The 21,673-nt window shown below is 37.3% G+C and overlaps 2 protein-coding genes across 2 annotated transcripts; one reads left to right on the forward strand and one right to left on the reverse strand.

The window, feature by feature from the left end:
- Window positions 1-49: 49 nt before the first annotated feature.
- Window positions 50-20,500, forward strand: LOC134652108 (ciliary microtubule inner protein 2B-like). The gene is made up of 5 exons (XM_063507277.1): window positions 50-191; window positions 18,621-18,722; window positions 19,172-19,321; window positions 19,708-19,904; window positions 20,197-20,500. The coding sequence occupies exons 1-5, from the start codon at window positions 121-123 to the stop codon at window positions 20,427-20,429; spliced, it is 753 nt and encodes a 250-aa protein (XP_063363347.1). The 5' UTR covers window positions 50-120; the 3' UTR covers window positions 20,430-20,500.
- LOC134652238 (uncharacterized) lies at window positions 13,521-15,171 on the reverse strand. Its single transcript, XM_063507408.1, has 3 exons — window positions 14,998-15,171; window positions 14,576-14,677; window positions 13,521-13,703 (listed from the first exon to the last, which is right to left on the reverse strand). The coding sequence occupies exons 1-3, from the start codon at window positions 15,083-15,085 to the stop codon at window positions 13,525-13,527; spliced, it is 369 nt and encodes a 122-aa protein (XP_063363478.1). The 5' UTR covers window positions 15,086-15,171; the 3' UTR covers window positions 13,521-13,524.
- Window positions 20,501-21,673: the final 1,173 nt, after the last annotated feature.

Consider the following 21,673-nt stretch of genomic DNA (forward strand, 5'->3'; position numbering starts at 1 on the left):
TTTTCCTTTTTTGCGCGCGCACTCAGCCCTTTCTCATTCGATAGGCCGGTGCCAGTCACGGTTGAACCCTCCCGCGGCGCCCACGTCACGAAATGCGCGAGCACAAACTTTAAAGTTAACATGTGGACTGACGTTAGCAGTCACGAAAGACATAAGTATCTGACGCAGACGAATGGATCCTTTATACCGGGGTGAGTGCGTTCATTTTCATTGTTTATTTCGTTGTAATTGAACCTACCCGATTGTAACGGCGTAACGTGACACAGGAAGGTAAATAAACATAGCTTTGTTGTTTGAATCTAGACGTAAGTTTTAGTTTAGGATTAAGTTTGATGAATTGATGATAGTTACTTACGTGGAAATGTGATTTTTTTAAATACGTGTCATCACATGATGATCAAGTTGATCAACCCAATCTTACACAAAATAGGTAAAGGAGTTATCACCAATCTGGTAGAGTTTCATCATGCAGGGTATCTATATGGGATGTTTATGTATGTCGTTATGATTGTTTCAATTATGTGTAAATTTATTTCGTGTGTGATTGACGTTTTTTGTTGTTTTATAATGACAAAGATATTCATGAGATTTACTAGTCGTTGCCACATATAATAGGTATTTGAAATTCTGAACCTCTGCAATAAACGGGTTAATAATTCTTTACCTTTATATTGAATATTGTTCCCAAAGACAGCAAAATGTGGATTGGGGCCTATTCGACTCGCCAACATAATAAGTTGTGACATTATGGTCTTATTATGTAAACTTATGAGAAAAGTGGTGTACAATATATCTTGGAAATTTAGCGAGTCGAATCCCTACACTATCACCTTTATGCATTTATGATTAGACTATTACCGAGAAAATACTTAATTACATATTACTGAATTGAATCAGTTACAAATACAAACTAGTTAACGACCGCATCAAACGCAACGCAACTATATAAAGGTTCCGTGCCCTAGTTATTCAAACGACGAGTAGGTACCTATACCTACACATTAGCGTGTTTCAAAGTGGCGTAAAAGCTTTCAAACAACTTAAACAAAAGTCCTTTTAATAATCCAAATTATTCGCTACAAATACATCGCCTCACGCGATCCTGTATACAATGAATCACTGATTATACACAGCTGTTAAGAATCTAAAGGTCAGCTTATGCTGGTCATGCTATTAGATTAATAATCGAAATTAAATGTTTTTTAAACAGGTAGCACAGTCAGTGACCATCAGTCAGACCATAGTTGGATCTTATGTCTATGCTAATAAGGTTTATACGCATTATCAGTAACAGTGTCGACGATGGTAGATTGGTATACCGGAACTGCCTTGGTTATCGGCGCCCTTGACATGGTACATTAAAGAGCTTGTGTCAAGGCTATGGGATGGGCAATAACATGGTTGCCTGAATGAGGGCATCTGATTGGATTTGTTATCGTTGCATCAAATTTGATTTGATTCCGTGTTTAGCACGGAGTTTTATTTGAATAAAAAAGACATGCTTACCACCCACAACTTTTATTACCCACTTACTTTACTTAATACCTACATACTTATTAAATACTTAGGTACATTAAAAAAATCTTATGTAAGCAATCTATCAAACATAAATCATTAATAACTCTCCTTAAGGCCGGTTAAAGACTGAAGAAGAAGATGAAAAGAATAGGAAGGAAAAGTTTAAATCTAGGTGTCAGATTTCCTCGCCTTCGTAATTAGGTAACAAATGGGTCAATTTCACCAAACGAGCATTTTTGTCTAATTCCCATGGAATTTTGAAATACCAACATTACACAAAAAAAATTATGCTGATAATTTGATAAAAAATATAATAAACATTAATTTTCTTATGGGGTAAAAAAATTCATAAAACTATAAAAGTTATTTCAATTTAAAATTTTGGTCAGGGCACGGGAATTAGTGTGTCCATGGAAATTAGATTTTACTAGCACGGAAATTAGAACATGGCACAGGAATTGTTTTCTTAGCTTATTTTGGTAGTTAAAACTATTATTTATGTATATTTTAATCTACAATAATATACTTCAACCATACTGAAGCGGCATCGAACATATTTATCTTCTTTAATTTTAGTTTCGGACGACAAATCTACGAAAGTATGTTACACTAAAAACTACGTATTTGACTAATCGTTTCCTTGATTTTAATGGCAACTAATCTCTCTTTCTTAGTAAAATATACATATTTCAAAACAATACTTTGAGTAGTTGCGTAAACATGTCCGCCTTACATACAAAACTATTCATTAAAAAGTGTCATTATGTATCTGCATGTAGATAGGTACAAGGTGTATGATCTGGTATATGGCCGTATAGGAAATGATACTAAGAAATAAATAGGGGCACAGAGAGAAGAAGTTATTGTGTAAGTTAATCTGAAGAAATCGAATATGCTGCCTTCATAAATTCATAACACAAACAATTGTTTAACCACATATGAGGTAAGGTGGGGTAAGACTATCACCGGGGTAAGACTATCACAGACAGACAGACATGGCGAATCCATAAGGGTTCCGTTTTTTGCCATTTGGCTACGGAACCCAAATAAGGTATCTAATAGTATTACGGTTTAATTTATAACAACTAATCTATTAAACGAGCAATTCTTGTATATATTTCGGGGATCTCGGAAACGGCTCTAACGATTTCGATGAAATTTGATCATATATGAGGGTTTTCTGGGGTGAAAAATCGATCTAGGTAGGTGTTATCTCTGGAAAAACGCGCATTTTTGAGTTTTTAGGTAGGTAGGTATATGTTTTCCAAGCAAAGCTCGGTCTCCCAGATATTTAAACTTTATACGGCATACGCTGTCAGCTGTCAAATTTACAAAAACAAAACATTGCAAATGTGATTCATTTTGTTTCATGTAACTTTAGGTACAGGTATTATAATATGTAATAATTCCAGAAATAGTTTTATGTTTATATAATATTTTAATGTTATAATATGATCAATGAATAAGGTAAGGTGGGGTAAGACTAACAGTACAAGGATTCCATACAAGTGATAGTCTTACCCCGGTGTCGTCTTACCCCACCTTACCTTACGTATTAAAATTGCCCGGGTTATTCGGGTCCATCCTGTATGTACTATAGTACTTATACTAAAAAACTATTCACAGATTTTTGTGCATTCTTTAAGATTTCCTTAAATGTAAAATAGACAGATATACGTCGTATTATTATTACATATAATATATATTCAATGCCAATATATATATGTAATAATAATATGACGTAAACATTGCCAATTAACTTACAGTGCCCCCAATAAAAGATTTGTTGACAATATATGTAATACTTTCTAATTCCCGTGCCACTTAATCAGCTGATTTAGGTAAATTTGCTATGGGAATTAGGGCACGGAAATTAGAATTCGTAATAAAAAAATTCGCCAAAAATTTAAATCGTGTTTGACCAAACTGATATGTTATCGCTTACATAAAGATACATAAAGGGCTCCTAAATATGACAATTGTCATTGAAAAGCTATGTGGAAAATAAAATTTATAAGGGGCATCGAAATTAGAAAAAAATTGTCGCCCACCCGGATTCCGAAATACTTACGCGATTTCCTCGAACACGCCGCGGCTTGACTTACATCCGCTTGCTTTGAGAGACAGCCGAATACTGCCAGTACAGGTGAGGCGGGACACGAGGCGGTTCAAATACAAACGTCGGCTGTCAGAGCCCTTTGAGTTTTGCCGACGAAATTTTACTCGCGCGCTCGGACAAAATTTAAACATCGATCACAAGTTATTTACCACAATTAAGTTAATAGTATATGTGCTCAGTGATAGTAAATATCATCTAGTTTAAGTATTTGACACTAAATTAGTGATACTAATGTAGAATTTTTCGTAGGATTTTTCATTATGCTTAAAAGTAGATTCCGGACAGGGCACGGGAGTAGTAATTTGAGCCTTTAGGTATTTTTATGTGTACTCTAAAAACCAACTAATCAGTGAATTCATATGGAACTCGGTGTGAAAGTGTGACTTCTTTATGTAAAAAAAAAATGGTAAGTATTATCTGATGCTAACCCGCGATTTTCATCACGGACAGAAAAAAAATCGTGTTCAGAAATTGACCCAAATATAAATGGTTGCCTTTTGCCAACTAGTCATTGCAAATCACGATAAAATTTCTAATCAAAGTAAATAGTTTCATTCGGAATCACGATTGCCGGGGCGTCGCGCTCAATTTCTCCTGGTGTGCGATTATTGCGCGAACGCGCTGAGTCGAACCCTGGCCAGTGTAACGGGACAACTTTATCTTTTATTAGCGACCCGCCTCGGCTTCGCACGGGGTTTTTAAGAAATTATATATATACCTAAACCTTCCTCTTGGATCACTCCACCTATTAAAAAAACCGCATCAAAATCCGTTGCGTAGTTTTAAACTATGTAGTTATAACTACCTACCTAGTGCGCGATTCACTCCACATGGACTCCTCTCTGCTGCGGCAGGGCGGCACGAGCATTCGATGCTAATATCTAGTGGAGAAGAGATGTTGTTGATTCTTCGCCTGAGAGGAACAGGCAGCCTTAGTAAAGCATGCTCCCGATCATCATCATTCTGCAGGAACACTCCTGACCGTGGGTAGACTTTGTGACGTTGCAATTAAGTAAATAGTCACCATCAGATACATCGGAGCGCCCGAGGTACTCTAAAATATCTGAACACGCACTCTAACACCTTGACAATAGAGGCGTGTTCAGATATTTGTGACGGCGACTGTACATAACATAAACATCGATTCCGGAGAGTTGCTTAATAATCTTCTAATTCGACTCGCTCATGTAAGCTAAGCTATTGGAATTACACTGATACCAAGTTTAATGAATAATGCAGTGAATAAAGAAAACTGCGTTAGGTATATTGAACCGCTGATAGCTAATGATGGGCATGAATTTAAATTTTTACTGTCACGAGACGCTATAATTTTATGAAATTTTATATTAAGGGGGCTTCATAAATTATCTTCATTCATAAATTACGTCATTTCAAATTAGGGGGGGGGGGGGCGTCCGGACATCGGATGATGGTAGTATGACGTAGGAGGAAACGGGGTCATTCGAAGCATGATTTTTGGATGATTTTAGGGGGGGGGGGTCAAAAATCGTCAAAAATAGATGACGTAATTTATGGCAGCCCCTAGGCAGTTGTGAAGAATAGCCTAATAGGTATTATACGCACGTTTAGTGTAAGCCATGTGTAGGCAAATTAAATTATTAAAAATAATGCCGCCTTTCCCAGTGAGTGAATTCTCGTGACCACCTAAGAAACCATTTTTTTTAACTCTTAGATAGTGAGCGTCAGGATGACAGGACCATGATGGCTATTTATAACGAGTGTTACTCCAAGATTTAGTACCTATTTAGTACTATTTGGTACCTGACATCAAATATTTAGTACCTCATAGAAATCGAGAAATATTGAAAATAAAGTGGCCAGCCATTCTGACGTCAGGTTGACAGGACCAAGTCCAGTTTCCCTATTTGTAGGCGTTATATCGAATCCATCTTTTGACAAAGATTTAGTACCTATTTAGTACCTGTCATAATTATTATTCTCATTTAATTTCGACTTAACGTAAAAAAGTTACAGCTAGAATAAACTTTCTATGTGCACAGTGGTGCAGCCAGTCAATGTGAACCGGGCCTAAAAATTTGTTCAAAAGTTAATATTTTTGACTACAACATTTACTTTACGTTGTTTGGCCAATCCAGAATGAACCACGAGCGTAGTGAGTGGTTTGAAAGTGGAATCTTGAGCATTGCGAGGATTTCAAGGCATGAGGTTTAAACAATGTTTCTACCGAGTGACACACTACATTTTTGACCACACCAACTTGAGGGAAATACTCACTTAAAATTGAAAATCATCACTTAAAGTCAATTTGTAACGTTCCACGGGAAAAGGTACCTTATGAGGGTTTCTAGTTGCGGAGATATTAAATGTTTTGTAAAAAGAGTTGAAGTAATGCTATTTTTTGTATTCATTTAATTTCTTATTAGGTTATTTATAATATGAATATAAAAGTAAAATATCAAAACACTTACAAAACAATAAAAAATACATATAAACACATTATAAAAAACCTAACCTAGGGTGCCGCCGGCAGCGGGGCAAGGCCCAAGCTACCGGTGGTCAGGGCCGCAGAGAGAGGAACCGGCGGACTATCCGCGCCGTGTCCATGATCACCACCTTCTGCATCTGGCCATTGATCCAACCACCTAGCGAGAGTCTCTCAAGATGTTGGTCGAGACTCTTCGCTATCAGCGTTCGCTGAAACAACTATGATCGTCGAATCAACATTTTATTATTATTATGTGATCTGAAACCTTAATGTTTAACGTTTATTTACATATTTTTATTTTTGTTATAAGTAAGTTATAAGCCTAGTAATGTCTTCTCAAAGTTTAGTAGAAAAGGTAGCTTATGGAGGAGTGACTGAAAATTCCAAAAATACCTAGGCAATACGGGAAAAGAAGTTTGGTAAAGAACTTTATTAGCATTCTGAAAAACTAATTTGATAATTGGACGTAGTTTAGGGTAAAAGATCCAATCCACAAAAATCTGTTAGTCAAATTTGAACTTTCTGTCAAACGGAAAAGTCGTTCATTTAAATGACAAATTTTAGAGGATGGATCTTTTACGCTAAACTACGTCCAATTTCAGTTCTGGTCGGGGGACCTAGGCAATACCTATTAGGTATAACCGTACATCGGACCTACATTACAAATCCATGTAGCCTGCTATTATATCAAAGTTACCCTCTTCAAGTCTTTCTTCACTAGAATAATCTTCATTTGGTGCAATAAATCTGCCATTTCTTTGCTGAAAAATGCCAACATCCGACGCATTGCTATAGGTCATCCAACCTCAAAGCCGCTTGTCTTCAATGGCAACCAAAATATATTATTGATAAGAAATAGACGATACTATCTTAACCCCAAAATAAGATTAGTTTATCTTAACTGTTCCATAATCATCATGCCTCATCATGTAACTTAACCACAAGGTACCTTTTCTTTCTTTTTTTAGGGTTCCGTAGCCAAATGGCAAAAAACGGAACCCTTATAGATTCGTCATGTCTGTCCGTCTGTCTGTCCGTCCGTATGTCACAGCCACTTTTCTCCGAAACTATAAGAACTATACTGTTGAAACTTGGTAAGTAGATGTATTCTGTGAACCGCATTAAGATTTTCACACAAAAATAGAAAAAAAAAACAATAAATTTTTGGGGTTCCCCATACTTCGAACTGAAACGCAAAAAATACGTGTGGGGTATCTATGGATAGGTCTTCAAAAATGATATTGAGGTTTCTAATATCATTTTTTTCTAAACTGAATAGTTTGCGCGAGAGACACTTCCAAAGTGGTAAAATGTGTGTCCCCCCCCCCCTGTAACTTCTAAAATAAGAGAATGATAAAACTAAAAAAATTATATGATGTACATTACCATGTAAACTTCCACCGAAAATTGGTTTGAACGAGATCTAGTAAGTAGTTTTTTTTTTATACGTCATAAATCGCTTAAATACGGAACCATTCATGGGCGAGTCCGACTCGCACTTGGCCGCTTTTAATACCGTTATTGTTATGTAAGTTTAAAGTGGCATAAGAGGTTAAATATAGTATTTAGTTGCGGTTTTAGGATTTATTTCATTTGTATGATATAATTTCTTTCATATCTGCTCAGAAAAATTGATTGTGGGTAAAATTTTAGTAAAAAATATTCAATTTTGTGATTTTTCATGAAAGTGAGCGAGAGAGTGCACCGCACCGCGACCGTTTAATGGAAATCCGTGGTCTCTGCCTACCCCTCCGGGAAATAGGCGTGATTATATGTATGTATGTAATAAATTCGAGTTATTTCCTCATGTTGGCTGGTAAAATTGACTTCTTTTAAATTTTAAGTGAGTATTTCCCTCAAGTTAGTGTGGTCAAAAATGTAGTGTGTCACTCGGTAGAAACATTGTTTAAACCTCATGCCTTGAAATCCTCGCAATGCTCAAGATTCCACTTTCAAACCACTCACTACGCTCGTGGTTCATTTTGGATTGGCCAAACAACGTAAAGTAAATGTTGTAGTCAAAAATATTAACTTTTGAACAAACTTTTAGGCCCGGTTCACATTGACTGGCTGCACCACTGTGCATATACAAAGTTTATACTAGCTGTAACTTTTTTACGTTAAGTCGAAATTAAATAAGAAGAATAATTATGAAAGGTACTAAATTATAGGTACTAAATCTTTGTCAAAAGATGGATTCGATATAACGCCTACAAATAGGGGAACTGGACTTGGTCCTGTCAACCTGACGTCAGAATGGCTGGCCACTTTATTTTCAATATTTCTCGATTTCTATTGAGGTACTAAATATTTGATGTCAGGTACCAAATAGTACTAAATAGGTACTAAATCTTGGAGTAACACTCGTTATAAATAGCCATCATGGTCCTGTCATCCTGACGCTCACCGTACATAGCTACCATAAGCCACATACCTTTTTTTGTTTACTTTAAAGTTATATGCCTACCTACACCTTAACTCGACTGCTCGTGCAGTTTTCGATACTAAGTACCTAGATACCTACATCCTACATCACGGAGTGATGTGCTAATCCTTCCATCCGCTTACCTAACTTTACCGAAAAGTACTCAGTCTTTTCGGCATGAAAAATCTAGATATTTAAATAAATATTGTAGAAAGCGATTTACTTAATCGATTCGGTATTTACCAGACCATGGTATTACAAATTTTCCCGATAACCCAATAATCTCGAGATATCTTCGGCTTCAGCGTCGCTTGAGTCTGGGATTAGCCCGCGCCTGTTGCCTCAGTACAATTTAGGAATCAAATATGTAAGATTTATTGGAAGATTGATGATTAATTTTATTATCAATTTATTATTTGATACAAATGTTGTTTCCTCGCAACCCTTTCAGTGCAGATGGCTCAAATGCCGCGTCATGCATGCGGCGTAGCACTGGGCTCATCGCACGTCTGCTGGTGCTGCGAGAATGTAGGCTGACATTGGCTGTGGAGTGGATATATTTTTTGTATCTTAATATTTTCCTAATGTGATAGGTACGTACTAATAAATTCACTCTGACTCGAAGCTCAGAAATTCGTATTTAAATACCTATATTATATCAAAATTTATTCCCATAATAATTTTCTGTTCTAATCCTGGCAGCATTTTCATGGACAGTCTTCAAGCGAGAAGCAATACCCCGACGATACATGTAAAACGAAGGGGAAGTCGCAGTCGCACCGCGACCAGTCGCAGATGATGCCTAATGGCATCGTCCTGGGCTCATCGCACGTCGGCTGCGAGTATGTGGGCTGGCACCGACTGTGGACTGGGTACATGTGCTCTGGGCATTGCTTTACGCCTGAAAAAATATAACGAGTCAATAACTAATTACATTATTGGTTATAAATCGAGGTCCGTGGTAGTGTGCAACAAGTATTCAGACAACTAATGGGGCATTCCAGAAATGTGTCGGGTACGTGACGATATTTTATAACACTTCTAAAGCTAAGAAGCCGATATTTGGCATGATGACGTTTGATAACTTAGCTTTAAATTCTGCGGTAGGTATACTTAATACAGATTTCTGCATATTATTAAGGTAGCTGCGCATACGCGTCATATCCTCGACCCACACTCATGCACAGACGAGCGAATAATGTCTCTTCTAAATTATTACTTGATTATGATTTAATAGTGGGTGATATTAATTTTGTACTAACCCAACACACAACCTAATACAGGCTGTAGCACTAGAAAAATCGAACTCACGATACCATAAACAATTTTTTCTACTCCAGCACTTAAATGTGTCAATTAAATGACTGACAGTGATATCTAAAGCAATGTCATTTGAATGATTTGTCTATAGGCTCATAAGATGACTGCTAGCAGTCATCTTATAAGTATAATACAACTGCTTTATTTTTTTTAAAGATACAATTCCGATCATCTTGATTGAAAGAGGTAAGTTTTCATTTACAATAATAACTTTTTTTTTTTTTTCTATGTTTTGCTGTGTGCATAATAATTCATACAAAGTAACCCATTTTCTTAGTCTTAACTGTTTTGTGTCGGGTGCAGCTGTCATAGAAAAAGTAATGTATGCAACAACTCATAATTGGTTCTTAAAATTCTCGCGTCTTTTTTTACAAAACTCGACTACGTCTCGTTTTGTAACTTCGACCCTTGAATTTTAAGAACCCTTATTATATCACTGTTGCATAAACTACTATTTTATCTAGCAAATAATGTTACCTATGTCGCGCATTATGTCTGTAAACGACACAAACATTTATTCTGTTAATTTAAAAATGACAAATGTGTAGTATCGCGATACCATGATACCAATACCTAAATTAGGTACCAAGACAATCATCTGTACCTCCATCCTTCATCCAATTTACTAAATAAATCTTTACTCACATGAGCCATTATACATTAAACACTCTACTTTTTTGTCCACAAGTTCGAAGTACAAATTCGGTGCACAATTTACAAAGCTAAATAATATAACGGTTAATACATTTAGGAGCTGCATTTTTCACCCACTTAGCTTTACGGTTTAATTCCTTCTGTTGTTCAAAAGAGCAGATAATAAGAAGTTGGTGAATGATTGAATTAACTTCCTTCTTTTGTTGAACTACCTACTAAGTAGATGTTTGTTTTTGCAATTGGAGAGTTCGGGAAATAAAGTGGTCACCTGTTTAATTATGGTTATTTATTCAATTTTAGTAATCAGTAATTTCTAATTTTAAAAATAAACGTCTCTTGTTCTTATTTCAAATAAAATTGTAACATTAAACCAGTGACTTTATGAGCTATAGACCCCACGCATACCTTGGTCAAGTTAAAAAACTGAATCGACAAATAAATTCCTTAATTATACATACTTAATTACTATTTTTTTTATGGAAATCGGTTGAGAAATTCGACTGGGAAGGTAAATTCTAACTTACATTTTGATTGATATCAAAATTAATACCTACTTACATGTTGGTATTGGCGCGAGTGACTCGCACGGGCGAATGCCAAGCAAATTACCTACATCATTTTGATGTCAAAATGCAAGTTTGATTTGGCTTCCCGTAGTGTAAAACAGCCGGGCATACGAATGCATTTTACCCATCTTAAACGGAAACTGTCCCTTTCGTCACATTGGCGCCGCAATCGCATGCGGTGTGACAACCGCCTTTATTTCTGCGACTCAAACATGTAATATGTATTAGCAGTAAACTAAAGCGGCCTAGTTTCCGACTGTCTGCTGGCAGGCCGCCAAATCATTATCTTAACTATTTACCAACCTGCCCCACTTATCATGCACCCACAGCCATATTGAATTATTTAAGAAAGTTCTGTTTAATTTAAAATTCTCGGCTATTCCGCGAAATAACTTAGAAATTTTTGATGTTAAGATGTGATAATACTTTGTACATTACATACTTTGGAGTCTGGGCATAGGTATGTATTACACCCCTGAGCCCGATTCGGATTAAACAACGTATTACGGTTTTGATCCTATTTTGATACAACCTTGAAGATCGTTCACAATGGTTAGTGCATCCGAAGTAAAGTAAAAGTCGTGCGTGAGATGCGAGCCAATCACCAAGACGATCGTCACGGTCGTATCAAAACCAGTAAGGCAAAAAAAAATGTAAGTATAGTTTGTCAAAGGACTGTTTCATTTCAAACATAGACAGAGAATCATACTATCTTTGTCTTACACTAGTACTAGCACCCAAAAGAAAAGCATGAATATAGTTTTTCTTGTTCTTATTTACTGACAACGACAACGAACTATAACTACTAATTTTGAAATTACTTTAGGTGCATCAAGTAATGGCAGTAGGTAATTAAAGCTTGTTTTTGCGTTCCTCTAATTTTTTCCATGAGATACTTATAGTAGTTTATGCAACAGTGATATAATAAGGGTTCTTAAAATTCAAGGGTCGAAGTTACAAAACGAGACGTAGTCGAGTTTTGTAAAAAAAGACCCGAGAATTTTAAGAACCAATTATGAGCTGTTGCATACATTACTTTTTCTATGACAGCTGCAGCAAAAAAACAGAGTTATTATTAAAAAAAAAGAGTTATTATTTAAAAAAAATTGAGTTATTATTTAAAAAAAAAGAGTTATTATTGTCAATGAAAACATACCTCTTTCAATCAAGATGATCGGAACTTGTATCTTTAAAAAAAATAAAGCAGTTGTATTATATTCATAAGATGACTGCTAGCAGTCATCTTATGAGCCTATAGACAAATCATTCAAATGACATTGCTTTAGATATCACTGTCAGTCATTTAATTGACACATTTAAGTGCTGGAGTAGAAAAAATAATATATAAATTATCTACAGGCTAATTCTAGTTTTAGTTAATTAGATATTAGATCTGTTTTCAATATGATACTGATCCGTGAGTGTAAAAAGAGACGGTTTTGGTTGATGAAATGTCACTTTTGACACTGACAGCAGTATAATATCTAGGCAATAACAAAAACTAGAATTGACCTGGTTATCGGGGTCTTAATGGTCAGTAAGTGCTACGCGTGCTACGTCGTAGCCCGTAGCATTATTTTTCCGCTGTGTAGCGAAAACAGTGCGTAAACATACGCAGCAAGTCTATCATAAATATGCACTGAAAGGGTTATTTTAAAATTAAATAAAACAGAATTACGATATTCGTTATTAAATGCACTTTATTAATAAAAAAATCTACTAGATTATCTACGCTAACATAAGTATTAACTACTACAAATCCGTCTCGTTTACCTATTATTTACAGTTATGTCCAGAATAATAAATTTTTATCGCAAATACAAATAGCCCGTAAAACGGAATGTACATATAGTTATAGCCGTTATTGTTATAGAGTACCGATTTCAATCAAAATTATATTCTGACTCGGAAACTACAAAGATACATAATTATATCATTCTAATTTTCTAAAAATATTGGTAATAAAGTCATTTAACAGATTGATACTCGATCATTAGACCTGATGAGATGCATCCTGGGTATAGGTGCACATACTACAAATGTAGGTAAGCATTACCAACATACGTTTACAGTAATATCGCAAATTAGATATAAAATGTATTTTAAAATATTGTCTGTAATAAACTAAATACACTTTTTATACAAATATTTTTATTGAAAATCATATTTTCTAAAAAAAACATATTTATTGTTTCTTTACAATCATACATATCACTTACAGACGTGTGTCCAACGCGTGATAAATATTACATAACAAAACTAAACATTATTAACAGATAACAAAACATAAAATTTTACAATATCACAATGAAACATAGCTGAACATTAAATATTTGGTAAGTCACATAGTTGCCGGCTTGTAGCTTCTGTGAACTTAGTCAGGGTGCACTTTAATAAGTATATTTTATTAGATACTTCACTTAATATTAGTATCGCCAAAGTTAACATTAGATCATCAGCCATACTTAACCATTTCCTCGCTGTCCGTGCCGTCGGGCAGGTGCAGCCGACGCCGGGACTTGCGCCGGCGCAGGCCCGGCTCTGGGCACTCTTCTTCCTTCACGCAGCGCATGAGCTCCTCGTCCAGAAGAAGATCAGCGTTGCAGTCGCAGCGTGACCAGCCGCATGTGAACCCTATATAATTAGATTTTACTTAGATGCAGCTATTGTCAAAACACTGGATTATTTAGATCCCTGTGACACAGAATAAATAATAGTACTAAGTACAGAAGACTCACTCTCTAACAAAACGCGTCTGTTACGATCAGCACAGATATGGCCGCTAGGTGGCGACAGCGCCACGCGCGGCTTATGGCTTTCCCCAAAATTGGGGCCGAACGGATGTACTTTTAGGTACCTGTAGCAAAGCGACGAAATCGCGGAGTGAGACACGCCTGCCTGGGACTAATTCGCAAGCCAATTATACAAAATTTTACAAACATAGACAGTAGTTCAGTTAAAACTTTTCTTATTTATGTTATTAAAAGTGTGATATATTCACCAATAAGCTAGTAAAAAAGGTAAAATTAGGATCTCCAACTTTTTCGATGTTTATCGCAATGTTGCCTATTGGCATCCTAGTCGCCAAAACGATCGCTCGTGTCATTCATCAAATTTCGCTCTATCGGGAAGCGAGTCTTTAGCTTCCAAGATTTGACCCACACTATAGTTCGTTTTTTTAGCATTAGAAAGAAGGTAATAAGCGATCTTGACAAGTCTTTTAATTGAAAAACGCTTTTTAAAAATCAGTAAGTATTACTTATGAAAGCAGAAGAATATAAATGATCGTATTAGATTCATAATTGGTACATATTTGCCATTATTTATTTTAAAAACGTGTTTTTCAATAAAAAGACACGTCAAGATTGTTTACCTTATTTCTAATGCTAAAAAAACGAACTATAACAAAATAACTCGGCAAGTTAAATAAAAGCTTGTATTACACAGAGTGTGAGTATATTTCTTCAACTTTTTCGTAAACTGAAATTATTTATTATAATGGTTACCTATTGGATAGACATATCTGGAAGTGCAAGTGCGCTGCGACACTGCATCTTGATCGCAGCGCGTATGATACGGGTGCATGTTGCGTGGACAGTGGGGTACACCTGTAATTTAAATTATCAATTAATTCTACTAATTACCCCTTTACAAAAACCTACAGCATAAGCAGGATAGCGTTTACAGTTCGCCCTGCTCAATACCTAGAGGATAAGATGTAAATCTTATAAGGCGAAAAGAAATAAGTACATCATGGAATTGGAATTAACGAAGAACTGTATTAGTGGAGAAATGACGAGTGGATTAATAGTAATACATATATCGAAGGGAGAGAATATCTTATTACAATAATAAAGATATTTTTCATCTTGCATTTAACATTACATAAATTACCCAATACCCGATATTAGGTAACAAATCAACTCACATTCGCCTTTGTAATAAAGACATCGGAAATTCTGTCGCGGATGAGCGGCGCACAATAGAAGCAAAGAAAGTAACGCAAGAACCGACATTGTCTCGAAACTCTAAACTGAGACTGAGTACGAAAGTGTTCCCACGATTACTTACTGTTTTGTTTGTGTTTTCGCACGCTCGGCTCAATTGCGTGAAATGGTTGTTTATGACTTTTATGAGGATTGCTTCCATTTAGACCTGGCCTCGCGTAATTTTATTGCGGACAATGACAGTAACCTATAACAGAAAAGAACAATTCGCAAAACAGTAAGGTCAGCCGGGGCAATTGCAACTACTTTAAAACTACACGAAGTTAGACTACTAGAGCTAAAGCCATTGGTGAACTCTATTATACATCATTGGCGAAAGTGTGTGGCTCTCTACCTCTACTCACTTCTTGTATTTTCAGAGTAAGTAAGTTGCACTTGTCCCATAGTTGCAATTGTCCTGGCTGACCTTATATTGTTTAATGGATTCATCTGTACTTTCAGATCATCAAATGTCTCTTCTTATTCTCTTACGTTGTGTTGATAGGTTGCAATCCTTCGCCTGTGACGTACAGTCGCACATCCTCTGCTCTTGCACAAACGATTGCTTGATGTCGCGATAAAATGAAACTCGGCAACATATTTTATTAGGTTGCACTTTGTACCGCCAAAATTTTTTGTAATAAACGGTTGACGAAACCCATAAAACTCCTACAACTAAACAAATACACCTAACAATAATTTCTCCATAAACGCTGGCTAGCTATTGTTTCGATGATTAACAATAATCAATATTGTGAAACTTTGCCCTTTCATAACATAAACAATACTAAAACTAAACAACAAACTTTAGCAGTCTTCGTTATACCCTTGTACCAAGTTTCAAACTTCGTTCGTGCGAATTGAAGAGCTATTATCAAGTAAGTACCTACCGAGAAACGATGCCTTACCACGAATCTTGTTAGTCGATAAAATATAGGTGAAGGGGTAAGCTTCAGTAATTACTGATTACGTACCATATATGCTTCAAGAGACCGGTAAATAATGGAGACTGGCGGTAAAGAATAGATGGCGTCACATTAGCAAGGTTTTAGGGCTTCCAATACCGGGATCCCGGTATTTCGGGATCCCGTCTTTTTAAACGCATTTTTCAATACCGGTATTTTTAAAAACAATACCGGGATCCCGGTATTTTTAAAAACAATACCGGGATCCCGGTATTTTAAAAAATGAGGGAAATGCGCAGTATAAACCCTTTAAATTCATTATATTCGGCTGTATGAAAAAGCTTACTAAACGTCAGACGCATCTAGAGTTAGACCAAGAAAAGTCTGCAACGATTTTGATAGCACGCGCAGTGCAAGTGTTATATTAAACGTCAAACTTCTATGAAATTATGACGTACAAATAACACTTGCACTGCGTACTGCGTATGCTATCAAAATCGTTGCAGACTTTACAAGCTTGGTCTAACTCTAACTGGTCTCTAGCCCGCATTTTATTATTGAAACAAGATCGTTACCTAATGCGTCAGATAAATATTTGGTGGTTGGTGGTGGATGAATCCTGAAGTTATGTGAGTGATGAATATGATGATAGTGACATTAACATTAACATAATTAGTTCTTATAATTTTATCAAAAAATAAAACGAAAGAGCAAGGATAACTGTAATAATGGCAAACGAATTATAACGGAAATTTGAAAAAATGTTGTCTGGTTGGTTAAGTTGGACTACAAATGTGATTGGTGAGGTGAAGTCAACAAATTGGATAAAATTATTGCCAACCTGGTGTGTGAAATAAAATTATTGCAGATGGCGGCATTGATTGTTTATTGTTGTAATAGCTTTTAGGACATATCTGGTATTCCAGTGAGCCTTTCTCATTCCCCTTTTTAATAAAACTATATATTTTTAAGCGATTCATATCCAATACCGGGATCCCGGTATTGATGAAGACAGTTTCGGTATTAATACCGGTATTGTGAGAAGTCCGGTATTTGGAAGCCCTACAAGGTTTCAAGCTCATAGGTTTGAATAGGTACCGCTTGGCGCTTAGACGTCTTTTCGGGTAACCACATAACCAGTCACGTTACCCAGTTGCCTGAGGCGATCAACGAGTAGCAACGAATGAAATTTTACTTTGCGGGCGAAAGTTTTGTCTTAGGATTGTAAGGCAGTTAATAACACTTGAACAGGCAGATTGATTATATATGTGCACTCTCATTCACATGATGGGATATAAGTAAGTATACCTACATCTACGTACGGTCTCTGCTTGAGCGTGAGTTGAGACCATCGTGAGCGGAGGTCTTTACAATTTACAGGTCGCTGGTGTTTACTGAGTAAACTATAGTTAGCATGTGTCAGTTATACCTAAGTAAGGTTAGATAGAGAAATGTGCCTGGCACGAGTTTCGCGGCAACCCCGATTACAGCGAGGTGCATTGATAAGAATTCTCTACGCGATTACGTAAACGTAACGTCTGTTGCGTTTTTAAACCTCGACGGTGGTAACCAACTAACAGCCGCAGCGCGGATCCACAAAGGTTGCCTGCCAGGGTGCCAGGTGCCTGATGTGTCTATTGAGTCGTTATTTAGTTTTTTTTATCATAATTCAAAGTCATTCCCTTCGGTCGCTGGAATTGCAGCCACAAATGGAAATAAAAGTAGGCACAAAGATTGTAGTAAATAATCCTTTGTAATCCATGTACTTAATGTAACCGCGCGAGTCACTGAGACAGGAACAGTTGAAATACCTACACCAAAATGAGCCCCTGCTTGCTTACATCTCCAACAAGTCGTAGGCAAATATGACTGATTTCTCTGCATCAGACTGTACTAATATACTACTAATCGCCTAAATAAATCCCCAATGTCGCCTTCTCCAATTTGCACAAATCGCGTTTTCTGCATTGCGTGTGTAAATCCATTCCATAGCTAAGTAATATCCCTTATATGACGAGGTAACCCTTTGATTTGATAGCGTTTAACTTCCTTCCCTTCAAGGTTATCTGCCAATCGTTTAACGTTTCATGTCTGGCTTGTTTTTTTTGTGACTGTATTATATAAATCGGGTTATTCCCACTAGTTACCACCAAGTTCTTACCAGTGGTAACTACTGAGAATTTTTTTCCCACCTTTTACCACTGGTAACTACTGGGAAAAAATTCCCACTAGTTACCACCAACTCGGCTTGGTGGTAACTACTGGGATTTTTTATTGGCCATCATTAGATCAAAGTTAGCTTTTAGATTTATACTTTGCCAGCTCCAGATTCTAAAGCTACTCACAGCTAGGTGCCTATTAGAATAGCGCTCCATCAAGTTATTTACGAGGGAGTCGGTAAAAAAATTAGGACCTCTTATAATAATAAATTGGATCAATTAATTAATTGATTAATTAGTTCTACATGACATTAAAGCTCTCCAAAGAGCCTCTACGTGTTGGATCTGTATCCCCACGCAAGCCTATCAAAAGACCGGGATTTATAGGCCCGTGAAATCCAAAATTTGATTCGTTTCCTATAGCTTCGGTAAGCTTCCTCGTAGCTCTACTAACGATTTGATTCAAATGTCTGAAGACTAAGTTAAAGTCCATTGTTGCAGTTATACCGGGCACTGTCCGTTGCTGAAATTCCGTTACGGTAAATGCTACGGAGACAACACGCGGCAGATACTCAGTGAGATCAAGTCGAATGGCCTGTTCAAGTGAGTATTAACATAATAGATAATAGAGTAGGTAGTCATTTTTGTAATGTATGTATAACCAGCGTAGAGGTACCTACGCGAGAAAAGCCTAAAATGATCTGCTACATTCTATCGCATCGCTTAGCGCCGATAGGTAAAGCTATTAAGTAGGTAGTACTCTAGTAGGTAGTAGTAACTTTATACATACTTTATTGTAGGAACGTGACGAATGTTATCCATGTAATTTTTCTGGTGTTGGCAATTTAAGAATTGAGGCAGCCCTGATGATGTGAGGCATCTACTGTCGCCCACAAATATGTTTGAGCCCCTTAAACTTCAGACTTGCGGATGTAGAGTTAATATTAGTTGCGTAACAATGAATTATCCGTAGATCAAGCGTTTCTCTCGTTCTAAGTAGGCAATAAAAGTCATCAAGTTAAAGATATGAGAATAGTTCGCCTATTTCACAGCAAGCCGCTAGAATACCGCCGCGGCGACAACTATGAGCTAGACCGCATGCCGCGCTGCGACGCGCCGCACCGCGACGCGTACGACGGGATCGGCCGGACGCCAGCCTACATGACCGGCTATACCGGCTACGTTCCCGGAATGAACTTTAGGTACTTATCTACCCTTCCCGTTGTCAGTAACATCAAGCCCACTGCTGGACTTTGCCCCAGAGTTTTAACACTCATACTATAGTCTTAGGTCCATCTAATCTCCTACAGTTAATAATTAGTTAGGTATCAAGACAGTTGCAAAAATGCGGTGCTATGCTATGAGGTCTTTGAGAGCCCTATCCGGCAGGCTGTCTCGAAACTCTTAACCTACCCTTAACAATAAACTGCCGATTACTATAGGTACCTACATTGCCTGAACATGAGGGCTGGGGCCTTACCATGATGTCCTTATTGCGATTCTGTTTAGTACCTAAATCTTGCTTTAGTCGCATGTTAAATGTCACTATTTACATGATCTGCTTTCTAAAAGCTGTAGTTATTTCTAGATACGGAAAATCCTATGGACGAGCAGCGGACGACTGTATAGCAGACTTCGAAGAGAACCAGCGGGCGCTCCGCCGACGAGCTGACTTGAACCGAACCCACGCACGATCTCGAAGCGCGCCCAAGATGGAAACCGTGCATTCTAGAGACGAGATCCGGAGAGACCTGAACCGGTTTAGAGAGATTAATAAGTACAAAGGTAAGAATATTTTATGTCGAAGGTTTGGCGCCGAACCCAAACGTGTCGCTCACGAACGGGCACAAGATGGATCTAGGAACGAGATAGTCGAGATAGTAGATACCCCACCCCAACCGGTTTAGAGAGATTGGCTACTAGAAGTTTTCTTAGCAAAAACAAGCATTTGTTTTACAAAATAAACCTGTAATCTAGACTCGACAGTTCGATTAGTGTACCTACTTACAAACACACCTTATTTAGTAACATTTTCAATTTGCCAACGCACTAACCTATTCGTTCATTTTGGTTTCAGAAAACACGATATCTCCGGAATTCCCTCCCATCGCCGGCTACACAGGCCACATCCCCCGCATCAAGGGCTCCGAGGCCTCGTTGAGCCAGCGCTACCACTGCGCCGCCAAGCGAGGCCTAGAGCTCATCCGGCTCGAACGAGACAAGAGAACGGAGCTCCACAACGCAGACGGCAACATTAAGGCGATCCTAAAGGACAAGGATAGGAAGTTCTCGTACTGGAACTGGGGATAGCATACGGGGAGGAGAATGTTCTTTGGCAAGTGCCGGTAGACATTCTTCTGAATTAGTGTTGAATGTTAAGAATTTTAAAAGACTTTGTTTGACAAATTGACTGGAACCTGACGCAATAAGCTCTTTCTTAGATACTCTGAACTAGGAAAATGATGGAAATAGCACGATTTTATCTGGCGAAATATAACAACGAGACGGAAAAAGAAAGGTATGCGTTTAATACCAACAAATGAGATCAACAGAAGACTTGTTCAACACACGGAGTTAACAAAATACCATAAGGAATCATTTTCAAAGCGCGTTATTAAAAATCGAGAAAACAGATGACAACATTGGCTACTGGGCATGTAGCACACTACTAGGATACTAGTTAGTATCGAGGGTTTGTGGCCTCGCTGGGCCAGTGCTACCACTGCGCCAAGCGAGGCCTAGAGCTCATCCGACTTGAGCGCGACAAGAGGAAGGAACTCCACAACACAGACAGCAACAAAAAGGTGATCCTAATAAATGACAAGAACAGGATTGTTAAGTGATTATATTGTTTGACAAATTTACGATTTAGGTACTTGACGCACATACAGTAAACTAGGGAAAACGATGCAAATGGGTAGGTGTCTTACACGAAGAAAAATGAGACAAACAAAACAACCAACCTCGTACAGGACCTTCTCACGATGTTGACAAAGAGATTATTTAATGTGCCTATTCCGTCTGCTCGATATTGAAAATCTCGGTAGGTATAGGTATATTGAAAACCTATTGGCTACAAGGGCTACATTCGCGCATCAAGGATTCGGAGCTCCGATTATTTCAGAGAAGTGTCTTTAAACCTAATATCTCATCAATCTCCCTGAAGATGTGGTCTCAGCACAAAATGTGAACCAATTTAAAAATCAACTAGACAAGCACACCTATGTATACATCTACTTGTCAATGACAACTGTAAATGATTACTGGATACAGGCAATATCAGTTGTCACAACTGCCTACCTGCTTATAGAATAATAATAATAATAATAATCTCATCATAATCGATACGGAAAATCCTGTGCTGTGCTTTCTTCCTGCTTATATTCCGGCCTGGAGTTCTTGGGGGTCTTTGAGCTGAAGTTAAAATTCAGACCATAGCAGGTTCGTACTTAGGTGAGCATTTCTCAAAAAGTTTGTACATTTCGATCACATCTTAGATTTCTATAAAAATTGGTATGCTGGTAAAGTACATGAAGCTGAACCACTTCCACCAT

Source organism: Cydia amplana, chromosome 11 (genome assembly GCF_948474715.1).
Source record: "Cydia amplana chromosome 11, ilCydAmpl1.1, whole genome shotgun sequence".
In the NCBI taxonomy this organism is placed as follows: domain Eukaryota; kingdom Metazoa; phylum Arthropoda; class Insecta; order Lepidoptera; family Tortricidae; genus Cydia; species Cydia amplana.